At 35.2% G+C, this 20,859-nt stretch overlaps 1 protein-coding gene across 3 annotated transcripts in view; it reads left to right on the top strand.

Annotated features, from left to right (window-relative positions):
- Positions 1-20,859, top strand: part of YTHDC1 (YTH N6-methyladenosine RNA binding protein C1) — a 34,165-nt gene that overhangs the window by 6,564 nt on the left and 6,742 nt on the right. For 2 of the 3 annotated variants that reach the window (XM_058180677.1, XM_058180679.1), the window contains exons 2-15: positions 5,060-5,161; positions 5,930-6,261; positions 6,554-6,956; positions 9,023-9,112; positions 9,581-9,634; positions 10,624-10,718; positions 11,811-11,919; positions 12,398-12,515; positions 14,046-14,130; positions 15,592-15,758; positions 17,968-18,050; positions 18,723-18,759; positions 18,839-18,878; positions 18,965-19,027. In XM_058180677.1, the coding sequence (XP_058036660.1) occupies positions 5,060-5,161; positions 5,930-6,261; positions 6,554-6,956; positions 9,023-9,112; positions 9,581-9,634; positions 10,624-10,718; positions 11,811-11,919; positions 12,398-12,515; positions 14,046-14,130; positions 15,592-15,758; positions 17,968-18,050; positions 18,723-18,759; positions 18,839-18,878; positions 18,965-19,027 (1,778 nt within the window). The remainder of the gene's footprint in view (positions 1-5,059; positions 5,162-5,929; positions 6,262-6,553; positions 6,957-9,022; positions 9,113-9,580; positions 9,635-10,623; positions 10,719-11,810; positions 11,920-12,397; positions 12,516-14,045; positions 14,131-15,591; positions 15,759-17,967; positions 18,051-18,722; positions 18,760-18,838; positions 18,879-18,964; positions 19,028-20,859) is intronic. The other variant, XM_058180678.1, reaches the window with a different exon arrangement.

Below are 20,859 nucleotides of genomic sequence, written 5' to 3'. Positions count from 1 at the left end.
GTTAAAGTGTTTATCATTTGTATTGAATGCTAACTTGCAAATTAATTCTATGATCCATGGTTAGGAAAACAGGCAGAAGCACCATTAGAGAAAACAATTTTTAAAAAATATGGGAATAAAGAATCATATTGCTACCTCCTAATATGGCATTAAGATACGGTGGGAGCATCAGAATCACCTTATATTAACTTTTATAAGTTTGCTTTAATCCATCCCAGACATTGATTAGCACATCAGTTTACCTACTGATTTCTTAGCAGGAGAAAAAATATTAGCAATCTAGTGTATGTACCTCTCTGCATTAATAATAATTGCAGGTAGAAGTGAATCACATGTACATAAGAAACCTGCAGACTGTTTGAAATACTAACGCCTCCTCATTTATCACCTGGTCTTCAGTGAGGGAAGACAGAATTAAAACCTTGCAATACAATTATCACCAATAATGAAATATTCAAGCAAAATAATATAATAATTACAAATTATATTCAGGAATAGAAATTAATTGGTTCTCTTTGCCTAGACAAATTTACGATGTGCTATCACAGATAGTTGTATGCTCAAAAGATTTCTTTGTTAAGTTACCAAGAATTGATAAACAAGGTAAAGATTTCCCCTGTAGAGTCGTGCCCAACTCAAGGAAGTGATTTCTTAGCGGAGGGAGCCCATGTAGTCCAAAGACATTTCCATGGATATATGGCCAGCATGACTATCCACTGAGGTGCACTGAATGTTGTTATCTTCCAAATATGAAGTGGTATCTATTTATCTATTAGTATTTAGATGCTTTTGAACTGTTAGATGGCCAGGAGCTGGGGCAAGTAGCACAAACTCATCCCCATGATGTGGTGCTAGGGTCTGGAACTCAGGCTGCCAGCTTTGCAGCTGACAAGCTCAGTGTCTTTAACCACTTTATCAAATAGATGTTAACCATACAGCCTATTGCAAAAAAGAGTTTATCAGCTAAGTTCCATCCTACACATAAACATTATGGTGAATGGCCAATATTTTTCCTAAATGATTTAAATTCTAGATATAATCTCAATCTTCCTTCTTTAAAAGTTATTAATTTATTTACTGAATGACAGCCAGCATTTTTTTTTAATTTCTTGGAATACTGCTGACTGTAAAGCTAGAAAGAATACTTATCTTTCTAATGGATCTTCTGTTTCTACTGCCTCTACCACTTGGAAGACATTCATTTTATGTAGATTAATGGGTTGTGGTAATAGTCACATCTTTTGCATTTGAATATATATGCTTACAGGAGGAGCTTTATCTGGTGTTAGCGGGTAAAAGTCAATAGAAGCTTCTATTTGTCCCACTTTTAAAGTAGAAAGATAGTGATTCATCAAAGTAAAAATATGGCCATTATATTAAACCTCCAAATCTTGTCAGTGATCAAATTAAGGTAAAGGATTTATTCAGTAAAATCCAGGTTATTCAAGTTTCAGATTTAATTTCTATGTAGCCTCTATTTTTGCAATCTGTGCGAAATTTAGCAGAAGCAGTAATGATGTTCCTTGGAGATCATATTCTGTTTGCATCTTTGAGTGATTGCTGATTACTAATATTCCTAATCACAAGTAATATTAGCATTAGAAGAACAAGACAGGATGATAAGCATGTCAAAGCTCAACAAATCAATCCTCTTCAACAAACCATGCTTAGATATTTTTCAGTGCTTTTTTAAACTCAACACAGGATACATGAGGGTGCACAGAGTACATCCAGAGTTTAACAAGCCATCCCAAAGAACACTGTAGTAGTAATCTTCATTTCATAGAGCCTTAACAGCTTCAGCAAGATTTGCATATGAGGCATATCTTTAATATTATCTACCTGCAAAATAAAGTACAGGTAGTCCTTGATTTAGAACAGTTTGCTTAATGACCATTCGAAGTTACAACGGCACTGAAAAAAGTGACTTATGACCATTTTTTCACACTTATGACCATTGCAGCATCCCCATTGTCATGTGATTTACATTTGGATGCTTGGTAACTAGTTCATATTTATGATGGTTGCAGTGTTCCATGGTCATATGATCACCTTTTGTGACCTTCTGACAAGTAAAGTCAATGGGGAAGCCAGATTCACTTAACAACCCTGTTATTAATTTAACAGCTGCAGTGATTCACTTAACTGTGGCAAGAAAAGTCATAAAATGGGGCAAAACTCACTTAGCAACATAAATTTTGGACTCAATTGTGGTCTTACGTTGATGACTAGCTGTATAGCATAAGATGTTAGTTAGTCTATGTGATGAACTGATAGGTCTTAAATAGTTCTTTTAAAAAAACTAGCAGTAGTAACTTACCAGACATGTGTACAGCTGGAACCATTCTTTTTTATTGGGCCATGTACCTCAATGTTCTTTTCCTTTCAATAATCTCTCACATCACCTCATTCAGTCAAACCAATAGCAGCAGAGATATGACTGCTCTTTGCTTCTCTACCAGCTAGAGTGGACAGAGCTTGAAAACAACCCAGTCACAAGCCACAAAATAGCAGCTTAGTTGCAATCCTCAGAACAGTCAGAGCATTCAGTATGATTCTATTTGAAACAACCAGGTTTTGTTTCACTTCAAAACAAAAATTATTGAACCACAGGTGTTTGGTTTCATGGCTAGAATACTGGAAATGTTTAAGATCAGTGGGTTTCATGATCAAAACATTTTGCATAATAATAATAATAGTCAATTTACAAAAGACCACACTGTTTGATCCTCACTTATACTATGCTGATACATTATGATGCCCTACCAGCTAAAGAACTGGCAGTTGTAATTTCACATTTTTTGTATATAATAATAGTAGGATTATAGCTATTATATGCCTCTAAATTACCTAAAAGATAATGCAGTTTTTTCCTAAACTAAGGACAACCCTTTATTTTTGATTGATGCACCCCAAACCAGAAAAGGTTAAGAAAAACATTAATTTATATTTTCATTTATTTAAATAATTGTTTACTTATCTTAATTTCCCCCTACTATTTTATGATACCTTGCGCTCTGTGTTCTGGGGTGGGCATAGATTGTGGGTTTTGTTTTGTTTTGTTTAAGCATTCAAGTCGATCACAACTACTTAGACAAATACCTATAGTTTTATTTGCAAGATTTGGTACTGGTTTGCTATAAATAATTGTCAGCTAAAATCTCACATTAATGTCCAAGGGTGTTTTTTTCAAGAGGCAACTGGACTTCCTTGTTTTTCTTTGAAGACGTTTCACTTCAAATCCAAGAAGCTTCTTCAGCTCTGACTGGATGATGGGGAATGGAAGGATTTATACTCCTTGCAGGCAGTTGGGCATTTGCATTATTTTAGAGCCTTCTTGGAACTGTCTATGGAGATTCTCAGTCATCCAGGTCATGGTTGTCCTAAAGGTGCTTTTTCTGGAAGCAACTGAACTGAACACTGCAACTATCACAAATATGAGTCGGTTGCCCAGTGTCTGAATTTTGATGATATCACTATGGGGATGCTGTGATGGTTGTAAGTGTGAAAAATGATCATAGGTAATGATCATTGCCATTGTAATTTTGAACAGTCACTAAATGAACTGTTAAAAGTCAAGGACTACCTGTATTATTAAACTTCGATTGCCATGACTTTTCATTGGGTAAAAAAGTGCCTCATACAGCAACAATTTTTGAACTAAGGTACCTCAAATGGGCTAACTTACAGTGTGTGTGTGGCTGTGTCCAAAAATCAGGACACATGATTGGGAAAGTTGTAGCTGCTTCAGCACTACTGGTTACCTCTAAACTAGTTCAAAAATTATTACTCTTATGATGCTTTTTTTATCTTGGTCCTGATGACAGACTGACCATAAATGAATACTAAATAGCCTAAAAGGAATGCTGAAAATTGTCCACAAATATTTTTATAGGCTTATTGGGATGATGATCGGTTTTTTGGTTTTTGGTCTCTGTACTCCACATACTGAATTTGAAATGAAACATACAAGATGTGAGTGAAATGAAAACTGTCAACTTTAATTCAAGGGCTTTGATAAAAGTGTGGCATTAATTATTGAGGAATTACAGCCATTCTAATACACCCACACCCATAAATGATGGGGAAATGGCTGACAAGCAGTTTCATATCCAGGTGTGACCTACTCTGTCATTAGTCCATGACAAATCAAGCAGTCAACCAATACAAATGAAACTGACTATATATACAGTTAATCTTTGATTTACAACCAAAACTGAACATGAAATTACAATCATATTTCATTGCAGTTAAGCCTATCACCATGTGACCCTGTCTGGTTTTATAAGCTTTTTTTCTGCAGTCAATAAACAAATCCATTTCATCCAATGGGTAGTTTTTGTTGGAAATCAGAAGTAAACACCAGAAAATGACAAAAAATATTCAAAAATCATGGTCAGTTGACCACAGGATGCCTTAAATGCCATAAAAGTAAGCCAGTTGTCAAGTACCCCAAATACAATCATGTGGGGTGGAGTAACTGTCAGAACTTTGAAACAGGATTGTAAGAGGGCCTGTCAGAACTTTGAACAATTGCTAAGCAACAGTCATTAAGCAAAGACTATCTGTAGCATGATACAAAGAAGCAATTGGTATTAATGATGAGCAGACTAGGAATTTTTCTCTAGAATAGATAAAATTATTTAACAATTATTCTTTGGGTAAGTATTAATCAGATGCCATATAACCATGTGGCAAAAGGAGCTTGAATTCCTGTTCTAGGCATAGCAGGAATTTATTCACTGCCACACCTGACAGCTAGATATTGCCAGTGAGATCAGCAAGGACAGGGAAATACACTATCCCTGGAAGGATACTGACACACAGTTTTATGTGATTATTTATTTTCTTGCTTATATTACCTCCTGTTTGTTCAACGTATTTATTTAAAGAAAGAACTTAGTACTCAATTTCTACTTTGATTCTAGGCAACCATGAATAGAATAGATAAAGAATGGTACTAATAGTCTGCAATATTGGCTTGCAGTACCTTTTCATTCAGTTTTTTAAAAAAAAAAACTATTATCATTTCTAAATAATATTTGTTATTTCTTCATAGATGGTGAATTGAATGTTCTTGATGATATCTTGACTGATGCACCAGATCATGATGATGAATTGTATAACCCTGATAGTGAACAAGATAAAAATGAAAAAAAAGGTATGCTACTTTACAATTTGTATTTCCAGAAAACTGGGTAACTGGATTTTGGAGCCGAATTAGATATGATACCTTCTAGATAATTTACCATTGTATAAAAGGCCTTGCAAATGGCCTCTTGGCAAGTTTGAAAACTGTTCTCAATATGCAGAAAGTTTTTATTGTTCTTGCCAAATGCTCTGGTTTTTCCCCCCTTCATTTAGTAAAAGTAACTTGTATAGCAAATTCCCTGTGAAATATTTTTTCTCCCCATCACTCCTGTCTTTTCAAACATTGCTTAATCTATAGTATTTAGCGTATGTTATCTCAATCCTCCAATTCTCTTTCTTCATACCTTTAACATATGAAACGATTAATCAAACTTACGCAAAATGGTACATAAAATAAACTAATACTATTTCTTTTAAGTAATTACTGTTGTTTTGTAAACAAATATAGCTAATAATTTGAAATCTTTGAAGGCAGATAAATAGGAAATATTCCTTTTTGTAAAATGTAAACAAGAAGCAAAATTTTATTTCAGATATTTCCTGTATTTTTCATCTTTATCTAGTAATTTTCACATTCATACCTTAGCTCCCCAAGCTTTAATCCTAGGATTTTTCATCATCTGGCTAAAAGTTAATAGCTGCAGAATTACTGATATCAAAAATTTAGACTAAAAGTCTCTTTATGCTTTGACCTATGCTAAATAAGAAAATATTTTTTGAAAATGTTTACAACACGTTTTTTAGCATTTAAGTAACTAATAACTTTTATTTTTTTAAGGATCCAAAAGGAAAAGTGAGCGGACTGAAGTAGCTGAAATTAAAAAACAAAAACCATCTGTACATTCCTCAAGGCAGATCTTACCCAAACCTCCAAGCTCTTCTGTTAGCAACAACAAAAGAATTGTCAGCACAAAAGGAAAGCCAGCATTAGAATACAAGAGTGAGGATTATCGAAGGTCTGACAGAAGTAAACGCCCAGAAAGTGATAGAAAGATACGTACGTCAAGTAGCACCTCCAGAGATCCGTATAAGGGACAGCCTGAAAAGGCATGTATGAGGAAAAGGGAAGTTGACAGAAGAGCTAAGTCCTCTACTCCAGATGCATCTGCAGTAAGTAATGGGTTGTAAATCTGTCTGTATTTAAATAGATAGGATCTTTTCGGCAATAGTGTATTGCTTTTTATTATTAGTTTCAGCACTTCACTTCCTTGCTTAGTTTTAAGCAGTACCAGTATTTGGCTTTTAATTTTTAATCTGTTCTCTCCTAGGTTTAAAGAGAAATTTATTTTTTAACCTGAATAAATAATACATTGCCATTACATTAAATGAATGTTTAAAGCAAGCATTTAGAGCTTTGTCTCAAAATAATTGGTCTTGATTGCTGATTTTTTTCTATAAACAGAGACTAAGGCATGATATGGAAAGACGGCCAAGCAGGTCAAGCCATTCTTCAAAAGAAGAAGTAAATTCTGAGGAATATGGTTCAGATCATGAAACGGGTAGTAGTGGTTCCTCTGATGCAGGAAATACTGAAAATGAAGAAGAGGAGGAGGAAGAGGAAGGAATGGAGGAAGAAGAGGAAGAGGAAGAAGAAGAGGAGGAAGAAGAGGAAGATGATGATGGAGAAGAAGAAGAGGAAGTAGAAGAAGATGGAGATGACGAGGAAGAAGAGTATGATCAAGATGAAAGAGATCAGAAGGAGGGAAATGATTATGATACGCGAAGTGAAGCTAGTGACTCTGATTCTGAATCTGCCTCTTTTACTGATGCGTCAGTCAGAACTGGTTCAGGCTCAGATATATCAGGTAAGAAATGCTGTTATCTCTTTCTGTCCTATGTCAGCATTCCAACAGTTTGAGCTAAAAATACTAGGTTTATTTTGAATAGTGGGGACAGAAAAACATGGATAACTCATTGGCAGACTTTAGTTGTTTCCATCCTAGAGCTGGATCTACAGGCCAGAAGAACTGAAGCATAAAGCATAAGGTTCTGCTACTGCAATTATTTATTTTGCTCCTAATTCTATCTTTTTAAGAATTTCTATTAGCAAGGAAAATTCTTCAAATCAGAATGTAGTCCATATTTTGAATTCTGTAACAGACAAAGTGAGCTAAGACTTAAATATATATTTTCCACCAGTAAACAGATTAGTAATGATTTCAGTGAAAATAAAGATAAAGTAAATAGTTCCAAGATAATGTGGGGGTAGGTCTGTGTAGTCTTGGAACATTTTGTGGAGGTCATCAGAACTATTTCCAGTTTGGAGGATTTATTTCCAGAAGCCACTGGATTGTAAATTTTGGGGAAAAAATTAACATGGTCTCAAGGAGAACCGGGCATTAAATATTTTTCTGAACATCTAACCCTGAATCAATTTGATTTATCCAGTCTGTTGGCCATAAAGTTAATGATCACTACTTCAACAAATTATGTTTGAAGTTATTATGGTGCTGAACAATAATATAATTGGTCCACAAAGTTCTGGCCATTCCAGTTGCACTGGCAACCTGCAAACCTCCACAACCTAGTAACAGCCAATTATGGTTGTACTCATACCATACTTTGCCGGCCATCCACAAACCTTGCCCTACCCAGCAGCAGCAACGTACTTATCCACCAACTTCCTTGCAAGCCATCTGGAACTTGCAATTTCCTACCAGATTCCCCACTGATTTTGTGTCTTGGAACCTGGCAGGAAGTTACAAGGAGATCCTTGTTTAACGACCCGTGATCCTCACTTAATGATAGCAATGGGGACTACCAGGATTCCTGTTACAAAGCAATGCAGTCAAATAACATTGCATTTTACCACTGCATTGTTAGCAATGGAACTTAAACCTACATTTTCCACCAGTAAACAGACTACTAAAGGTTTCTGTGAGAATAAAAATAAAGCAAATAGCAAAGATCTAGCTGTTTTAAAATTGTTAGCCATTTGTAAAGCAAATAAATTTTTGAAATAGTTACAATCATTAAGTGAGCATTACTAGATACTTGGTTATGTACACACATTTACCCCTTTCTATTTTAGAATATCTTTTCTTTTATGTATCTTTTCTTTTATGTACACTGAGAGCATATGCACCAAGACAAATTCCTTGTGTGTCCAATCACACTTGGCCAATAAAAAAATTCTATTCTATTCTATTCTATTCTATTCTATTCTATTCTATTCTATTCTATATAAACAATATGATTGGAATAATCAGACATGGTAAATGATTTGGTTGCATTTCTCAGGGTTTAGTCTCAACTAGCTGAGTGCAGCTAGTGAATATATCAATCTTTAATTTTGCTTTGGAGAGAAAAGATCTAAACGTTTACAGTGGGAAGGTTACATAGACATCTGCTATACCCTCTTGTGCTGGGTGTTAAATATTTCTGATGAATCTGCAGCAATGATAAAGGACTTTCCTATGTGATTCTGTTATTCAGATTGCCAATGGGGCTTTTAGTCATGCAAATGAGACAACTACAGTAAATTAATATGTATAGATTGGGACCTAATTTAGGTTTATAACTATGTTTATAAATAAGAATATACTTAAATGTATTACATTTATGACTGAAACATTGTTGATATTCCAAATGGACGTTAATGCTCTTTTTAAAAAAACTTTGAGCAGCATCCCTCACATAGACACTCCAGAAGTTTCCCTGAGCTTCAAATATAGCTTTGATAGACAATGTTTCTGTTCAGACCAAGTTGTCTAAACTTCTGATACTTTGAGAACTATTGTCACAGTTCTCTGAATTCTGGCCCAATATAGTCAGCTATACACTATATTTTTCAAATTATATATTTTTTAGAAATATTAATTTTTCATTTGAACCTTTAAAGTACTGCTATTGCTTATTTTGATGATCTTAGATGAGAAAAAGAAGGCCAGGAAAAGAGCTAGAGGCATCTCTCCAATTGTTTTTGATAGAAGTGGAAGCTCTGCATCAGAGTCATATGCAGGTATTTTGTGATTGCTTATCTTCATTGATATGATCTGTAGCAAACTCTTGAAATGCATTGGTAAAAATAAACCATAGACCATAATAGGCTTGGGACACATAGCTGAAATGATAGTTAGTTTTCTGGCATGTTCTGTGTGAATAATTTGATAAAGTGGGCTTTCTTATGTTAATTCTATTATGTTGCTTAAATGGAAATTTCACTTTTTTAAACTTGGAAGATGATGATTCATTGACTAGTTTTCTCTATAGAAAACTGGTCTAACAAATGAAACCTAAAAATGGACAACAACAAAAAAAATCAAATTCAAATCCTCGTGCACATTGAGAAGCATTCTTTTTGTGTGTGGGGGTGCCTATAGGAGGAATAATTTGTCATGAATGAAAATAGTATGTGAAAAGATTGTAGAATTTGTAACGTATCTCTATTAAGGCTCAATCTGAACAAATGTACTTTGGCTAAATACAGGTTCAGAAAAGAAGCATGAGAAATTATCATCTTCCGTTCGTGCTGTCCAAAAAGGTATAATTTAAATTTGAACTTTTTAATGCATGCATCTATTGCAAGCTATTGTATTGACTTAGTTGATTATATAGCAAATAAAATAATGTTCTGATGTACAGTAAAATGCATACTAGTGAATAATTTAAATTATTTGCATGAGGTTTTTAATGGAAAAAACAATATTTCATCACTGAATTAGCAGGCGAATAAGCAATCTAATTAATCCTTTTACAGACAAACTTCACAAAAAGATTTCTCTGATTAAGGCTATATATTGTCTATTACAAATAAAAATATCGGAACATTATTAATGTTGCATTGGCTTTTATCTTGAATAGCTTATTTTGCTTTTAAAGTTTAGCACTGCATGGTATGGAAATCTGAATTTGGTGGGATTGAGCCATTCACTCATTTGAAGAGCACAGTCTGTTTGAACTGTAGAGCTTCCTTTTATTAAGAAGGAATTCAGGGGATTAAGCTGCATATGCCCTATTAGAGGCCAATTTTGCCATTGCAACAGCTAGACTTTGTATTCCAGATCCTATAAATATAGGAGACCTCAAGTTACAACCACAATTGAGACAAAAATTTTCATTGCTAAGCAAGACAGTTGTTAAAGAGTTTTTGCTCCTTTTTCTACCTTTCTTGTAACAGTTGTTAACGGAATCTCGGCAGTTATTCAATTACTAACAGAGTTTTTAATTGAACCTGGCTTTCCCATTGACTTTGCTTGTCAGAAAGTCACGAAAGGTGATCACATGATCCCAGGACATTGCAACCATCATAAATACATGCCGGTGGGCAAGCATCCAAAGTTGAATCAGGTGACGCGGAGATGCTACAATGGTCATAAGTGTGAAAAATGGTCATAAGTCACATTTGTCAATACTATTGTAATTTCAAACAGTCACTAAACAAATGGTTGTAAGTTGAGGACTACCTATATTTAAGTTTCCTTGGCAAGTAAAGTTTACCAATATGGTTATCTATTTTGTTTTTCCTTCCAGACCAAACTAGCAAACTTAAATATATTCTCCAAGATGCACGATTTTTTCTTATAAAAAGTAACAACCATGAAAATGTCTCTCTTGCCAAAGCTAAGGTATGTTGAATTTCCGTGAAGTCAGTTACATGTGCAAAGTATGGAATCAGATTAATTGCTTTTCTTTTTAATTATTTTATTTTTTATTAAATATTAAAACATACATGCAAAATAAAATGTATATTTATTTTATAAATAATTTAATTATTTCTTCTTGGTTCATTGCCTCATCTAAAATGGAGGTTACATTTTTCCCCAGCCACATGTTTCAAATTACTATATTCAACCACCAAAAGTCATGGGAACTTCTGTTCATATGTGTCGTGTGTGTCCCCCCCACCCATATTTTGTAGATTTTGTGCAAAATTAATGCTTTAAGCCTCTGAGAGTCATAATGCACATGTATAAGAGCTTAAATTCTGCAAATGTACTGCTGAAAAATCACAATTTTGATCTTAGAGTTCAAATGTGTGTTTCCTTGAGGAATGCCAAAGAGATTTTAGAAACATACATGCATTATAGGCAAACTATTAGAAATAATGAACTAGTGTCTCATCTGTTGTATTTTTTTCTCTTTATTTTTGCTTTGTGTAGAATAGCTGCTCCTAACCTTTATGGCACTAGTTTCATAGAAGACATTTTTTTCATATATTGGTGGGGCGAGGGGAATTGTTTCAGTTTCCCTTGCTTACCTGCCTGTCACCTCCAGCTTTGCAGCTCCGTTCTTAACAATACATAGATTTGTACCATTCCATGGTCCAGGAGTTGAGAACCCCTAATATAGAAGGAAAGAGGAATATCACATGTCATGTTAAACTCATCACATTTAACTCATGTTAAAATGAGTTTAAATTTAGTGAATGTTATCTGTAGATTACTGAGAATGTGAATATTTCTGATTTTTTTCCAAATTTTGTTTTGCATGTATTAATATATAAAACTTCCTTATTTGGACATTATACTATTGTCTCTACTTTCGTTTAATAGCTTTTTTTGATGACTCGGATAGATATCTGTCTTGGAGCTGTTCTCTGGATCTGGAAATTGCAGGGATAGAAACTGAGGCCTTCTTCAATATATTCCAAAATCTTATTGAGCTTGAACAGATCGGATAGCTTTTGGTTTGTAAATTATTTGCTCATTTCTCCATAGGGTGTTTGGTCAACCCTTCCAGTCAATGAGAAAAAGCTCAATGCTGCCTTCAGATCAGCAAGAAGTGTGATCTTGATATTTTCTGTAAGAGAGAGTGGAAAATTCCAAGGTAAGTGCAGGTAGTCCTTGACTTACAACCAGAATTGAGTCCCAAATTTCTGTTGTTAAGCAACACAGTTATTAAAGTGAGTTTTGCCCCATTTTATGACTTTTCTTGCCACTATTGCTAAGTGAATCACTACAGTTGTTGAATTAGCAAGACAGTTGTTAAATGAATCTCTCTTCACTGTTGACTTTGCTTGTCAGAAGGTCATGAAAGGTGATCTCATGACCCCAGGACACTGCAACCATCATAAATATGAGCCACTTGCCATTTGTCCGAATCTTGATCATGTGGCCATGGGATGCTGCAACTGTCGTAAGTGTGAAAAATTGTGATATGTCACTTTTTCAGTGCTGTTGTAATTTCCAGCAGTCACTAAATGAATGGTTGTGAGTTGAGGGCTACCTGTAAAAGGAATACTTGCATTCATAAATCAAAAATTATTTGGATAAATGGCCTCATCGCACTTTTTTAATTCTTACAGGATTTGCAAGGCTTGCTTCTGAATCTCACCATGGAGGGTCTCCCATACATTGGGTACTACCTGCAGGAATGAATGCAAAAATGCTGGGAGGAGTATTTAAGATAGATTGGATATGCAGGTAAAATGGTTGGAAATTAGAAAATAAAAGTGTGGTTGGATGGGCTATTTGTTATAGAACAGATGTATAATGTTTATGCGGCAAATTATATATGCATGCCAGTGCTCCCATCCAAATTCAACTTGTCTTAAACCAAAAAAACAAAACCAGTAATATCAGTTCTAGTTAGTACTTCAATGAGAGACCACCAGGATATCTTAAGGCTATAGTAGACCTGGATTTTTTATGGCCCGCAGGCCACATCCAGCCCATGAGCTGTCCCTGTCCAACCCATGGCCTTTGCGGGGGCAGCGGCAATATCAGGATTGGGGTGGTATCGAGTCCTCCACAACAATCCAAGTTTTTCATGTGGCCCCTTGAAAAAATTAATTGCTTACCCCTGGGCTATAGAATCAAATGGGAAGTTGAGAAACATTTTGGAAGATAACAATGTGAATCATATCTGTATTGATACCAAGAAAACAATATGGATATGATCATGTAGGTCCCAAGAGTCATCTCAAGAGAGACTAAACTTAGTGTTGAAAGGTAAAATTATTTCAGTGGCTTGGAGGTCCATATTTTGATGCATCAAAGTCAGGGATTCTCATATCTCACTTTTCTTTCTCCGGTTCTTTCTTCTGCTGTGGCTTTTGTTTTAAGATATAGATTCTGAATTACTGCCTTTTCATCTTATCGTTCTTATAGTCTTGGGTGTCTTCTGATGATGATGGATGGATGGATGGCTTCCTTTCCTTGGATTTTGAAATCACATTAAGTGTAAAATGGGAAGAGAAGCCAAAAGTTGCTTTTTTCTCCTCCAGTGGAAAGTTGTGCTAGAAATGTAATTCTGAGATTTTAAGAAATATTATTTTAAAAACTATTGTGTTTTTCATCCCTTTCAGTTTAATAAGGATTAGAATACCTTCCATTTTGTTCCAGAGCCTGGAATCACTACCAGTTTTTTTCACTAGAAATATAAATGAAAATAATGCAAGCTAATTGAATCAGATTTCAAAAATTGTGTAGAATAAAAATTATTAGTAATGATAAATAAGTTTGTCAAAGATAAGCTTTGAATTTGATTCTAAAAAATAATGCCTCATAGATTTTTCTCAAACCAAGTAGAATGTTTAGTTCTATTCCAGACACCTTTTTTCCTTCTTTTCCTGCCTTGCTTAACTTTGTAGGGTGGCAGATATGAGGAGCACTGGATCAAAAAGTTTTCCAGCACCATTATTATGTAATTCATATAGGGAAAATTACATTTTTATCACTTCGCTTCCTTTATTGCCAAAGCAAGGGTATGAATGAAGGGATTTGTGAAAATTGGATAGGAAGAAAAAATAAAGGAAAGCTTAAATTACCTGCCTTAGAGTTTCTTAATCAGAACTGAGGACAGATTTTGGAAATTGTAATATTTGCTTTGTGAAGTGAACATTATGGGATAGCCTCTAAGGTACGCGTCATTCATTAGACCATTGCTAGTTGGATTCTCATATTTTTAAGTTACACTTCATTATATGAGAACGTGTGTCATCATATTTTTAGGCGTGAATTGCCATTCACAAAATCTGCTCACCTGACGAATCCTTGGAATGAACATAAGCCAGTAAAGATTGGACGTGATGGACAGGTTTGTCAACTGCCTTTGACTGCTCTTCAAAACATTAATCTCAGTATTTTAAAATATTCTTAATAGGTTTTTTATATTATATAGTTCATCTTTGACAGCTAATTCTGTTAATCTTGTTTTATCTATATAATATTGTCTATATAATATTGTCACATTATGGTAAAAAGATTGCATTCCCAAATATTAAAGCATCTGGGGATGTACAGCAAGTTCCTTTAAAATAAAATATACCATTGTAAGCAGATTTCTATAACAAGGTTGCATGAAGCCAGAAGAATTGTCATTCAACTTTTTAATCAAAGCACTCGTAATGAAAGAAAATGGTGATTGAACTGATGGAAGAAAGATGACAAAACAATACTGGTAAATATATCACAGCCACAGCATGTCATAGTTTGGCATTCTCTTTTTGCACTAATTGTGAGATAAGGGCTTGTATGAAAATTGTCTACTTACTAAGCATGCATATTTAAATTGGGGTGTGCATTAAATTAAACAGACAGGCAGACCTTGACTTATAATTGGGAACGGAATTTCCATCACTAAATAATGCAATCATAAAGCGTGACTATACCAATTAGTGATATAAATCTCTGCAGTTCCAATTGCCATCGTTAATTGAATCTTATAATCATTAGGTGAGGCAACTTCCTGCCAACTTTTTTCAACCAAAGTCATTGGGAAAACTGGCAGGAAATTGCAAATTTCAGGTTTGCAAACAGATAAGTGGCAGCAGCTAGGTGAGGGAAAGAGAAAGGGGGTACTGGTGAAGGCTGGTGTGTGTGTGTGTGTGTGCGAGATGCAGATGGGAAGCATGTACAAGAGTATGTGAGAAGCACTATGCAGGTTGGAGGGTGTGCAAAAGATTCCATATGGACTAAGGAGGGCGTGTAGGTCAAGGAGAGTTCCTAGAGGTGTGTGAGAGACTGGCAGGGTGTAAGCACATAGGAGCTAAAGGAGGAAACTTATCTGAGCAACTTGTGACTTCTCTGCCAGCTTTCCTATTCACTTTCTGGAGAAACTGAGCAGGGAGATTACAAATAACAGTCACGTGATTGCAGGGGGGTTGGCAACTGGGAATGTAAATGGCTTGCCAAGCACTCAGATTGCGATCACGTCTTCAAGGATGCTGGGAACCTCCCAAGGATTCTTGTAACCATCATTTGTTCAGCACTGTCATGGCTTAGAATGGTTACTGACTGAGTGGTCATAGGTCAGCCTGTAACTATACACCTCCCTTGATCTATGTCTTTTGTTAATTTCACTAAAATCACTACAACATATGCAATTTAAGTGGTTTAATGGCCCTGTTACATTAAGCTTTCACATGTTCCTTAAATTAGGCATTAGCATTCATAAAATGTATTCAATTGGTCTGAGAATGAAACCTTATAATTAAACATTGATTCCTTTGTGTGAGCTGTGCTATGAACTTATAACATCACTATTTAATTGTTACAGGAAATTGAGCTTGAATGTGGAACCCAACTTTGTCTCCTATTCCCTCCTGATGAAAGTATTGACTTGTATCAAGTCATTCATAAAATGCGTCATAAGAGAAGAATGCATTCTCAGCCCCGGTCAAGAGGACGTCCATCCCGTCGAGAGCCACTCCGAGATGTGGGAAGGTTAGAAACATTCTTTGGACTGATAATAGGCACATGTGTCAGAATAACGTGATGGAGGAATATGATTCATCAAAAAGCTTTCCCTGCAATCAAGAAGAGAGAAAATCCTCACATCAAGCTGCATGGACGGGTTTGTGGCTTCATTGAGGATTTCACATTGTCCCTCTCCCCCAGTTTGTCACTTTCAAGAGGAAAATGGGGACATTTTGCTTACACAGAAAAGTTTATGTTAATCTAGTTTTGACTAGATTTTTAGTCAATTGTAGGTAAGCTGATTTTTTTCAAGACCAGGTTAGGTGGAGGAAAATCAAGTCTGTGTGTTCCAAAATGTGTTAATTTCTTGTAAAAGCCTTTTCTTTCAGGTATATCTCTGGATAAGCCTTGTCAAATATGGGACTTTTATCAGGATCACTTATAATTTTGCAGAAGATGGTCGCCTCATTTTGAGGATAAAATATTTATAATATTTTGCTGTTCAAGAAGAGCGTGTTTGGGACTGTTTCAAATTGTATCACCGTGCTGTGGTTATGCCCATTGCCAAATATTCTCTTACATCTTGCTGTGCTTCTGGAAGCCGTAGGTTCTCTCCAAAGGAAGTAGCCCTTGGAGACCCGGCAACAAACCAAAAAGAATGGCTGTTGCTGTGTCAATGTATACAACCTTTCCAGATGCTGGCAGCACCCGTGGACTTAAAAGTTGTTTTAGAGGATCGCCATGGTTATTGATCACTACTCTATGAACTTACCAACCTTTCCCAGAAAGAAGGGTATATCTTGTTACAGAATTGGAGGAGTCTTTGCAAAGGACTGATAATAATCCCTCCTATCCAACACGTTTCCCTGATCCCTGTGTAGCCACTTTGTTTTCTGATAAATCTAAAGCATTTCTGCTAAAGACTGTGTGGTTTGGGCTGAAGCCTTTTTGGTTAGACTTTCCAGTTTGTGGAAATGTCCTGTGGTAGGTAAAGATATCCAACGAGTCCCCATATCCTTGCTCTTAAAGGACATTGTAACCTGTAGGTAGGAGGAATCCTGGCAGCAACCCCCCCTTCTTTGGGCATAAAAGGACTGAGCACCAAGATGGCTTTTGAAGTTAAGCACTAAGAGATTTCCAGTGCAATAAAGTATTTACAAGTGAAGGTTTTGCAATGGACTGCAAACTATACATTATAACACCATCACACCTTCTCAAGCCTGCCAGGGCCTCCATTTATGTATGTGGCTTTCAGCTTAAAGTCAGTAGTTGGACTACTATATGAACTGTTACTATCATATATTATACCGGTCGTAAGTGCACACTCAAACTACAAGAAAGCGGTATGTTTATTTTTTACACCAGCTATTTTCTAAACTCTTTTTTGCTGTACGTACAGTTGCTTTATTTTCTCAGAATGTGATACTTATTAAGAATGATAATTTAAATAATAAGGTGGGAGGTGGGAGGAATCATGTTGTGGTCTATTCATGTTTCCTTGTTATAGAAATTGTGAAGGTGCATTGGAAGGGAACACCAGGTAACTTGCTAATGAAGAGTGAAAAGCAAACTAGAGCAAGAAATCTGAAAGATCATTAAAAAAAATTAAAATTCATTTTATTAAAATGTATAGCAGCCTAAAATAACGGGCTCTTGATTCGAAGATTATGATTTTGTTAAAATATGCCTTATGCCTTAAATGTTTTTTTTTCCTGTACAGTAACAAGTAATTGTGTCTATGCAGGATGGGATTTGCATGTTGGAAATTGATCAAGTTTTTTACAGACCAAGTAAGACAGTTAATCAGATCAAGTATATAAAATGGTATTCAGAAATTATGTAGCTTATGCTTTCAGGGTAAACTTCAATGTAGAAATTCTGTAAGCATCAAGTAGATTTCATGCTGCAATTTTTATGGACAAAAGAAAACACAGACCACAAAAAGTCAATGGGACTTTTAAAGAAATTCATATTACTACTGGATTTACACTAGGTATGGTTGAATGAAGTTCCTTGTTAAGAATCTAAAATTTTCACATCATATTCTAGTTAAGAATATACATTTTGTTGCTACCACAAATACAAATTTCTTGTAATGAATTCCGGAAAACTCATGTAGGGAATTACAGAAAACACACAAAAAAAGGCTGTGAGCTGTTCCGGTGAGTCCTTCTAAAGATGTTGTGTTTACGTAAGTTGTTCCAAACAGTTCTTAATTATTGTCTAATTTATGTAGGCGTCGACCAGAGGATTATGATATTCATAACAGCAGAAAGAAACCAAGGATTGATTATCCCTCTGAGTTTCACCAAAGACCAGGTTAATATCTTACTGTTTAAATGTATATGCACAAATTTACAGATTTGTGTATTACAATAGTCATCATGTGGGAATGTGAATATTAAATTATTTAAATTTAAGGTAATAAAGGCTCTGATTAAGATAACAGAAATATGAGAATATAACAATACATATAGGAGTAAGGGGAATAACTATCACTAATAAGATTCTAAAATAGTTAGGCAATAATATGGAGCAAATAGAGAGGTGTCATATGGAGGCATTCAAAAGAATGTACTAGCACTTGTCAATCTGTAAGTCAAGACAAAGGAATCAAACTGCCTTATATTCTTAGTAGTCTAAGCATTCATTTAATTTCACACAATGTCTTGGTGTGTGGTGGAGAGGGAACAGGAACAGTCGTCTTTCATATAGTATATGGCTGAATAGATTCCAATAGTCCCAGGCAGTCTGCCTAAAGATACAAGATGGTATTAGTTGAGATTCAGCCTTCTGTAGGGCAATATTTTTACCTTTGCCATAAAGTGTTATGTAGTTATTTTAAAACTGAAATTCATGGGCCACTTGGGAACAGAAGAGTCACTCCTATGAGTAGCTAGGCAGTAGCATGCTTAACGTAAAGATGGTAATGGCTATTTATGTTGCCAAATATAATAAATGTGATACGTAATGCTGCTTGATTTTAAACAGGGTATTTAAAAGACCCCAGATACCAAGATATAGACAGGTAAGAGATGTTTAATAATGCCATTTTCTAATCTAAGGTATCTGAATATATGTGTCTAATTTAACCTTATTCTCAACAGACGATTTTCAGGAGTTCGGAGAGATGTCTTCTTAAATGGGGTAAGTTTATAATCTTTCATAGGCAGTCACAGAAGATGTTTTAATATTGCTTGATTTTGACATTCTTGTATATGTGTTTTTTGTAGTCTTACAATGATTATGTGAGAGAATTTCATAACATGGGACCACCACCACCTTGGCAAGGAATGGTTTGTAATTTTATATTCTTTAACTTTAGTACACCCATAGTATTATAAGGGATTATTGCTAAACACAGCTGTTCCTCTCATTTATATAGAACACAGCATTTTGCTGTGATTTTAAAAATGACTTGAAGATTTTTGGTAAATCTTTATGGTGGTAACTTTCTAATTTTAATTACTAATTTTAGTCAAATGATTTAGACAAGTTTTCATGTTTGGCATAGCAGTTTTCACCAATGAAATCAGTAGGATCCAAGTAGTAATTCTAAGTTTCACATAATGTTTTTCATGCCATTATGAAAATTACATGATCTTACTGGGAAAGAACTATAACAGGGTTACAGAATATTTGTTGCCTCAAGGACTGTAGCAGAGCACTTGATGACAAGACTTCAGGAATTAAAATAAGTGTTTTAAGCATCATCATAAGTTATTGAGGAATGCTTACTCCTTAACATACACCCCCCCCCCAAAAAAAGAAACCATCCTCTGTTTTGTCTCTTGGGCTTAGGGAAGAGAAGCTGTGTTTTTGTACCCTTGAACTAAGCAGTAAACAATGATTGAGAAGTAATTGGAAGTTAAAGTTCCTGATACTGAACTGATTTGTTGTTGCTGCCAAACCATAGACAAAGCAATCCCCCTGAAAATCTAGAGTTACACACTCAACCTGCAAAACATTTCAGAAAAGATTCTGCTGTATAATTACATAATAGAACTGAAAATAAAAACTGAATTAAAGCAGCTTACATTGTCAAAGTGAAAGCGTGATACCATGATTAGCAAATAAATGAGGAGAAGCAATACAGATAATCCTTGATTATGGCTACATGAAAGCCTGGTCATAAGTAATTTTGGTCATAAATTGAAGCACTAACATGAAGAAGTGATTGTAGAGTCTACTGGCTTTCATTAGGCAAAGCCACAGTTGTAAATGTGAATCCATTGGACTTTGTTGGTAGCCAACACAAATCACAGTGACGTGGCCATGGAACATCATGAGTGTTCATAGATCTGACAGTTTGCCAAGGGTCCAACATGTCATGTGATCAGATTGCAGCACAAGATTTTTACAATGACCTTAAAACTCCCGTTCCATCATAAATGCAGATGGTTGTTAAGCAACCCAGCCATAAGAACCAGCTATAATAAAACCCATACTTGAAACACAGGTCTAAATCCTCTCCAAAGAAATGCTATGATAGAAATAGTAACATTTCAGATGAGTATGAGGAGAAAGAAAAATGATCTCAATTAGTCAATAAGAGGCTATAGGTGCAGTGTATGTGTAAATGACCTTGAGAGATGCAGCTGAAATGCAGTTGGATAAGAGGCAGTTTAGTAAGTAACAGGAATGTGGGTGTAGGAAATGTCTCAGAAGGGAGCTTCCTTTAGTTTCTTGGTCTGTAAAGGCACCAGGGGAGAAATGTTAAACTGTTCTTAAAATTCTGTTAACTCTAACTTTATAATAAAGTAGAATTAGTTTGTCTGGATATGCTTCTTGTCTGCATTATGTCAGAAGGCTGACATAAATTATGTTATTCCAGAACATTTCTAGAATATTCCATTTCTTCTCCAGATATTCTTGAATGATCCAGCTGTTTTCTTGGGGAAGCTAATCCTCCAAAATTGAAATTGACCTATAGTGTTTGACACAGGTCTTGGATTTTACAAGGATTTTTTTTAATGCAACAAAACTGTTTCAGCATCGTTTGAAAAAGAAGTGGAATATTCCAGGTCATTCAGTTTTAACACAACTGCTTGTACAGTTTCAGTATTTTAGGTTTTCTGATGCATTTCTAAAAAGAAAAACCCTTTTAAAACTTTTCCTGTTAAGACCA

Source organism: Ahaetulla prasina, chromosome 4, assembly GCF_028640845.1.
Source record: "Ahaetulla prasina isolate Xishuangbanna chromosome 4, ASM2864084v1, whole genome shotgun sequence".
In the NCBI taxonomy this organism is placed as follows: domain Eukaryota; kingdom Metazoa; phylum Chordata; class Lepidosauria; order Squamata; family Colubridae; genus Ahaetulla; species Ahaetulla prasina.
The sequence above is the reverse complement of the archived record's forward strand: the minus strand, read 5'-3'. Positions and strand labels throughout refer to the sequence as shown.